The 8,332-nt window shown below is 43.7% G+C and overlaps 1 protein-coding gene across 15 annotated transcripts in view; it reads right to left on the reverse strand.

Annotated features, from left to right (window-relative positions):
* The window catches only part of MAPK9 (mitogen-activated protein kinase 9), a 28,511-nt gene extending 21,962 nt beyond the window's left edge, over positions 1–6,549 (reverse strand). For 12 of the 15 annotated variants that reach the window (XM_030503982.1, XM_030503980.1, XM_030503978.1 and 9 more), the window contains exons 1-2: positions 6,401–6,549; positions 2,048–2,222 (exon numbers count right to left, since the gene is read on the reverse strand). In XM_030503982.1, coding sequence (XP_030359842.1) covers positions 2,048–2,169 — 122 coding nt within the window. In that variant the 5' untranslated portion in view covers positions 2,170–2,222; positions 6,401–6,549. Of the gene's footprint in view, positions 1–2,047; positions 2,223–3,054; positions 3,130–5,799; positions 5,939–6,385 lie in introns of those variants that run through there. The other 3 variants (XM_030503973.1, XM_030503975.1, XM_030503974.1) reach the window with 3 other exon arrangements.
* Between the last annotated feature and the right edge of the window lie 1,783 nt (positions 6,550–8,332).

The raw sequence follows: 8,332 nt of genomic DNA on the forward strand, positions 1-8,332 counted from the left end.
AAAAATGCTCACTAAAAAACAAAACCCACACAGAAAACTCCAGAAATACTTTTCCTCATATTTATGTTAAACATTGGACGATTAAAAAAATAGCATCATATCTGTGTATCACATTAATGACTTGACAGTTTTTCCAACCAAACATGACAGGATAGCACTTATCTTTCACTGAGTTTTCCACACTTTACATCCTAGTATTTTGTGTCTTTCCTTTGTGTACTATAAGGAACTTCAGGAAATTAGCAGTTTGCACCTTCTTCAACTTGGACATAGTGTTCAGATATTTCACATGAAGATGAGAGTTTACACAGTGTTTCACTCTGCTGTTTCATAAATCACGTATTCTCAAAACAAGTCAATAAATTAAATCTTCCTCCCAAAACACTGACTTCAACACTACCTGAACTTCATTTTGAAGCAGACACCTGGTTTAAGTCATATAGTTCAGAAACACACTATTTCTAATTAAAGGAGGAATGCTTATAGCCACCCTAAATTCCTGCACGCCATCTAAAACAAGCATAACTTTAAGAATATTTATAGCTGGAAAACGTTAGCACTACACTAAATCTTACCCAAACACTAATAACCAAGATCTAGTATGCCTATCACCTCACCATTCAATCCACTAAAGAATGAAATATGGTGTTCTTATTTGGCTTATTTTCACCTATTAGCAGAACAACAGGGGTATCTAAATAATTTAAGAATAAAGGCATGTTCTCACAAAAATGCACTCTATTCCTACACATATAGCTTATTACAGTTATGTGAAGGACAAAAAGACATGGGCAGGTGCTGTATGAGGAGTTGCTCACAAGACATGAGTCATCACACTTATTCTGCAGAATTTATAGATGGAGAGAAACCACAGCCTGGATTTAATGCATGAACAACCCACCATGTGTTGTGATCAAGTCTAATATTAGAGAATTCCTGAGCATATAGAATGGTTTGAGCTGTAAAGGACTGTAAAGATCATTTAGCTCCCTGCCATGGGCAGGGACATCCTTCACTAGATGAGGTTGCTCAAAGCCCCATCCACCCTGGCCTTGAACACTGCCAGGGATGGGGCAGCCACAGCCTCTCTGCGCAATGTGTTCCAGCACCTTACCACCCTCAGAGGGAAGAATTTCTTCCTAATATCTAATCTAAATCTACCCTCTCTCAGTTTAAAGCCATTCCCCCTTGTCCTATCACTACCTGCCCTTGTAAAAAGTCCCTCTTCAGCTTACTTGTTGGCCCCTTTAGGTACTGGGAGGCTGCTTGCTCAATTATTGCATCAATAAACATTTCTGCTGTTACCAAGTAAGTTTTGCCCAACAAAATATGGGCTGGCACTAAGTCGTGTAGAATGGATTGCTGCAGTCTAAAAAACATTTGAAAATGTTTACCTTTAGCTGGCCCAGAGGTGTGGTGCCATACAAGAGACTAAGGATGAGGATCAGACTACTGACTCTCCCGTCCTGGGCCAGTGGAGGCTGGTCACATAGCTGAGGTGACACACCAAGGAAAAGCCGGCCAGCCCAACCCCTCACACAGCATCCCTTTCTGGTTAATCCATGGAGTGACAATGACACTGATTTGCCTCATCCTGCCAGTTAATGGCAAGGCACTGCATTGATGGCTCCTAGAAATGGACAGGAGTGATCGGGAATAAAAGGGGGGGAAGAAAGGGGGCCATGATGAAGAAACGAGTAAAACCCAGCATCTCTCATTGTCATACCTTACACTGCAATATCATAACTACATGGGGAATGTGAGAACTAGAAACAGAAATAAAGTGGTTAATGAGAAGGAAATTTGTTGACCATTTTAATATATGCAGTTATGCAAACATTTATTGTCCCCTAAAAACAAAACAAAAATAGGTTTATACATGAACTACAGCAAGCAGGTGTTTTAGAATTTATTTAGTCCATAAACCTGTAGCAAGAGACAGAAATTATCCTCAGTATTTTACATTCTGGCATTTCTATCAGGAATACATTCCATTTTTGTTTTATAGTTACAGTTTTTATATTTGAATAAAGTATTTATTACTCACCAAACAATGCCCTGTGCCCCTGATCCTATGGGCTTCAATTGCTGGTAACGTTTTAGTACAGTGAATGTTGAATCTGCAACTTGAACACTGTAAAATTGGCTATCACATTTACTGTCACTCATGGTGTAGTGTCATGTAGTTTTCTCTCCCAAGGACCCAGTAAAGTTTTCAAGATCTTAAAGAAAAAGAAAGAAAACAAATGTTTAATCTCTCACTAATTTCAGGCAGGCAAGATGGAAAATATACATATTTTAATACATATGAATTTTTCAATAGCACACCATTAAATAAGCATCCTTTCAACTTCGTGTACTACCACTGCTAATGAAAAATACTTGCAGACAAACAGCAAATAATTACAGCCTTCACAGCTTTAAGTAACTTCATGTTTGTATTCCAAGTGCTAAAACAAAAAGCAGCTAAGTAAACAACTGTAAAAGCAAACAAAACCACCCAAATCCAATAACTCTCTACTCCCGGAAGGCTACTCCCTAACTTAGAATTACTACTATGTGCTAGGACTGTAGTAATGTCTGTATTACAGGGGAAAAAAAAAATAAATGTGTTTCAAACACTGATAACACAGATAAAAGCAACAGCAGAAACCCACCAAGTCCACAAACATAGAAGGAAACAAGGTTTTAATAAATGACTTGATTACAACTGCAAAACAGGCTTGAAACAAAACAACTGCCCCCAAAATTCCCATGGCAGTTCCTCCAACATCCCTTTCAACTTAGTCCAGTAGGAAATTTCAAGCAGGGCTCTGCCTCCTTACCTTTGCCAGGCAACCCTTGTCAGATCCATACCTATTGCCTCCCTCCCATTTTAAACACACAGTAACATCCTATGTGGTCAGTTGGCATAGTTACAGTCCTACCAGAATTAGAGTTTTGTACTACAGTTTGAGAGACTTCCACTCCATAACAGAGAATAAGTTATATTCATCTGTCAAGAATGAATTAGAGGTAGGTAAAAACATTGGAGAGCAAGGTAATGGACTAAACCTCTTTAGCTCTGAAGTGCCACAGTAATGAGAGTACAGACCTCCAGTTTTCCTGGGCCTCCATCCCTCTTCAAACCTTGTAAGAAATGTACCTCGGTAATTACTGAAGAGGTCTCTAACAAATTCTCCCATTTCTAATTTCACATTCACTATGACAGACAGTGTCATTACAGCCCAAAGTAAATCGCACAGCCAAGTGTTCCTTGAAACAGGAAATGAAAGCAGATCACCTTCCCCCAGAGCAGCTGTCCCAACCACCGGCCTGCACAGCGCCTGGTTTAGCTAAGGAAAGAGCAGCTAGCGTCTCTCTTCACTGGCCTACAAAACGTTGGCGAGCCAATGCAAAAGAGAAAAGCCTCAAAAGCAACCCAGAAGCCCATCCTAGGGGCACACAGCCACATGAATAGCTTTTGGTTGCTTCAAGAATTAGAATTTGGACCTCTCCCTTCCTAGGCGCATGTAGAAGGGAGCAGCATCTTTTCCATGGCTTACACCAGCAGATGAACTCCAACAAATCTGCAAATAAAAGAGGTGGAAGACCTACAAATCCTAATAAAGACCAGGTTTAAACTGAACTGCTAATGGTTAGTCTCAAGGGATTCTCAAGAAATGTCTGGAGTAGCTTTTACCTTCTAGTTTCTTAAAATCTAATCGGCATTTTAAAAAGTAGATATTCAACTTCGTCATCTCCAGCAGCAATTTAGGCAGTAAGTTTACTTGCTATTTCCTCTTAGAAGCTTAAGAAAACAAACAAACCAACCAACCAACCAGAAGAGAAAGGATCTGCAAGGGGAAAACATACGAAAATGAAGAACGGTATGGCTGGAAGGTCAAGATCCTATCTCTGAAAAGGATTTAGAGAACAAAACCAAAAAAGTATAGAATTTGTGTAGGCTGGATATCAACTTAAAGACCTGTTAGTTACACTAGAACTATGCTGTACCTCTTCGTGGGTTAATGAAACACTTCTTTTATAACAGAGATAAAGAAGTAGGGGGAAACGAAGTTATCCTGAACCAGAGAAACCCTTCCTTTAAGGAACCTTGTCTGCATAAAGCCATCTTTTAAAAATTATTTAGAGATCAGGATAAGCTCTTTAGACAAGACCTAAGGAGAGAATGAGGCACCACAACACAGAGAATGTATTCTGACATCCTCTGCGATTCTCTGTGCTATGTACCCATCCTCTCCATAAGTTGAGTCCTAATTTTCACTTGGGCTGCAAGCTGCTTGAATGCATCAGGACATACGTTATTACATACACATGAATGTACAGTTCGGTGCTATGGGATGGTCGCTGCTCACAGACTTCAAACAGACAACCTGTTTTGGGGGCAAGATCCCTCAAATAACAACAGATTTCCCACTGCTTAAAGGAAAAGTATACCTGGCAAATAAGTTTCTTAATCCTGAGCTGTTACTCTCCTACCTGAAGTAATCTGATTCATCACTCTAACATACTCCATACTTCTCCTCTAGAGGAAGTTTTAGAAGTATGGATTATTTCAATTTCTGAAATTTAAGTTTTATTTATGGCTTCCTAGCTGCAGCAAGCAGGACCAGCAGCAAATGTAGAAGGATGGTCAGCAACCACACTCCTACTCATTGATAATAGCGCATTACTGCATCCCAACGTTTCAAGATGTTTTTCTGTTTTAGAGCATGCACAAGATGCATAGAAATTGAATGTCGTGAGGTGTTATTTTAATACAATTTTAATATAACAAAGCTGACTGAGCACATCACATGCAGGAACCTACAGGAGTGGTTTTCAGCCTGTCATTCATGAAAGATACCTAGAAAAATAACTAACACACCAAACCTATCATCAGTAGGCTTATGAGTTGTTAGATGGAACTCCACTAAGAAATTTTAAGAAGTTGAAAGCAACTGCACTATAACACATATCCTGTATTTGAACAGTCGCTTCCCTAAAAGGCATTTATTAAAGTGGCAACTTATTATTAATAAAATCTGTCCTCTGGATATCTTCAAGTCAAAAAGCTTATAAACAAACAGGCTGCAGCAGTAGGGAACACATTCTCAGAGTTGTTTTAGTCACAGCAATGTTATTACTGACAATGAAGCATAAGAACATCAAGAAACCTAGCTTGACTTTTAAGCTGCAAGATAAAAATTCTACTGCTGACAGAATGAATAGGCCATGAACATAAATACATATTTATGAAAAGATATGAAAATTCCATTAAGATCTTCCCCCCAATTCTCTTATTCACCCTTGCAAATGAACTTCAAATTCAGACGTGCCCTTTTAAGGACTATTATCTAATAGCGTTGGGGTTGTTTTTTAATCTTTACTGCAATATATATCAACAGGTATGAGTCCAACTACAAAATGACAGCGAGTTACCTCCCACCCCTTCACTCACAACCCTTGAACAGCCTGTTACAGAGGGAAAGTGTAGGAAAGCAACAGCTGAGTAATGCCAATCTGTCACAGCGGAGTTTAGAGGCACTCTGTATATGCTTAGCTCTTTGAAAAGTCCCCCTTTTTTCTTGAAGCAACCCAGACTTATTCCTTACCAAAGATTTTACCAGCTACCTGCTACAGCATCATCCAGCTGTTAAACACACACCGCAGGCAAACACTGGATGCACCTCTGCGCCCCTGCGAGGGCAAATTGGTGGGGAAAAGGGAAAAAGTTTACACATGCATGTGCTGTACCAAGTTACTGTGTTGTAAAATTATGCAACAGCCGTACAACCGGGCAGGAGCGCTGCTTACATCTCTTCTGAAACTTCTGCTGAGCAACTGCCTGGGCTCACGAAAGCTCCGGGTCGCTCCCGCTGCGCCGAGAGGGGCGCGCACACCACGGGCCTGCCCCTTCCCTCGGCTCGGCCGCGCTCCCTTCGCTACCTCGGTGCACGGGGGGGGCACCGGCGGGGCGGCACCACGGCCCCCGACCACTCGGGGACGCGCTGCCCTCGCCAGCGGGCGCGGGGCAGGGGGCGATCCCGCCCCGGGCTGGACACGAAGCAAGAGGGGAGAAGGCGGAGAACAGGCGGGTCCCGGCGGGCGCGGAGCGGGCCGGGGCCAGTGGCGGCACTGCGGCACGGGGAAAGGCGGGGGGCTCGGCCAGGGCAGCCCCGCAGGAGGAAGGAACCCGGCCCCAGCCCCGCCGCCTCGCCCTCCCGCTTCCTTCCCACTCGGCCGGGGCAGCGGCACGCACGGAACCGCGGCTCTGCCCGCGCCCCGGCGGGCGGGGCCCGCGGGAGTAAGCGGGGGACTCCGGTCGCCCCGGGGCCGGCCCCGCGGCTAGGAGCTTGCCCTGCTCCAGCCCCGGCCCCGCCGCCCGCAGCGTCCCCCTCACCGCGGCCTCCCTCACCGTCTCCTCCCTCGGTCGGGCTCCGGCGGGACCGGGCGCGGCGCTCGCGGGCCGCGGCCGCCTCCTCCTCCAGCGCGCAAAACTGCCCCAGCCACAATGGCCTCCCGGTGCTCCACACAGGCCGCGCAGGCCTACGCCCCCTGACAGACAGCCCCTCGGACCAATCGCAGCCCTCTGCCTGCTAAACTCAACCAATCAGGCTCCGGAGGTGGGACCTAATAGCCGCTATATAAGGGAGGGCCCTGAAGGACTGCAGTGGAGATGGGGTTGTTGGGCCAATGTGGGCGCAGCCCCAGATCCCTGGCGTGATGTCATTACTGACGTCAAACTATATCTATGATGTCACCTTCCCAGTAGTGCTTCGTCATGAGTTGCCAAACGTCACTGGCAGACCCTCACAGCCGCCCTGCTCCAGCAGGCAGGAGAAGTGCTCCGGGATGTAAACACCTCCCATGTGTAGGGAACCTCAAAACACCACAGCACAATGACATCAGGCATTGTCAGCCTGTCACAGCACCACAGCGCACTGTGGTCACCGACACACCATGGTCACCTCACACCCATGTTTTGGGATGACAGCACAGTGCCTAGCACCACAACACAGGGTGATGCAGCTGCAAGCCCTAACCTGTTGGCTCTGTGATGCTCACTAGGGCATCCATCACATGGGTCTTCCAGAGCAGGTGGTTCAGAAGGGAAGGGATTTATACCCCCAATAGCTGGGTAGCCCAGCTATTTTTGACCTCACTCAAAAATCATAAGCCTTCTATACATTACCAGAGCACCTGCCTTGTTTTTTAAAACAGGTGCTGACTAAAAATAAACTCCATGTATTTTCCCACCTCTCCCATGCCTAACAAGAGCTTTAGTTTCTGTGATTTCAGTTTTCACAGATGATTATAGGAAAATACACCTGTAATTTTTTAATAAATCTATTTAATGTATCATATAGACTACATAACATCAGTTACTAGTTCTAGACAGACAGTAAATGGGGCCTTTGCATCACTTACCAAAACATGTTTGGTACCCAGTTACATATTCTTGGCATCTAGGTCAGATTATCACTGTGCTTTTCGTTATGATTTAGGTTCTTTCATGTGGTTATAAAAAGTACTAGAGCAGTTTCCAGTAAGAAGCTCCTGTTATTTTCAAGCTATTAATGTACATAAGCATTCAAACATCTCCAATGAGAAGCAAGCCTGCAGAGGAACATCATAAAGAAAGTTTTACTAGGCAATGATTTAGTTCATAAAATGCCAAATATTATGAATTCTGACTGTTCCAAAATAACAAACGAGCAGAGATCTCTGTATAACTGCCTTACTTCATTAAGGTTCATAGATGCTTCCTACTGCTAGTTAGTTCATAACTAGCAAAGTGTGCTTTTGCAAATATGTAAGTTAATAAAATAAGGCTTTAGTCCTAACACGAAGATGTATTTAGCATTCTCTTATTTGCTGGTATAGGGTGGTGGGTTTTCTGATACATATTCCAGTGTCTGTAGTTTAGATACTATATTAAATGTAAGTTTATGGCAATTTTTTCTTGGCTAAGGAGGCAACTTGATGACCATAAACAGTGTATGTAATAATACAGACACAGCTTCTATTTTTACCTGCAGGAAACTTCTTCCCCCATTCATCTACCTCAGCAGAAAGTAAAATACAAAGGTTTAATCAGTAGCTGCTGTCAACTACAGTAGGAGCTGCAATGTGAGATTACACTATTGTTTCAGTACATGTCTGGCAAAACACCGATGAATAGTCACCAAACTGAGTTCTCCTGTACTCATGTGTAAGCTACCCAAACCTGACACATTATTTTGCAACACAGCTGCTGGATAAGGAAAAGTAAGGTGTTCCTACATGGGAGGCCTGTGTGACACAGAAAGAACTAGCCCAAGAAACAAAGAACTCTGACATCGGGATT

The sequence above is a fragment of the Strigops habroptila genome, chromosome 12 (genome assembly GCF_004027225.2).
Source record: "Strigops habroptila isolate Jane chromosome 12, bStrHab1.2.pri, whole genome shotgun sequence".
Taxonomy (NCBI): Eukaryota; Metazoa; Chordata; class Aves; order Psittaciformes; family Psittacidae; genus Strigops; species Strigops habroptila.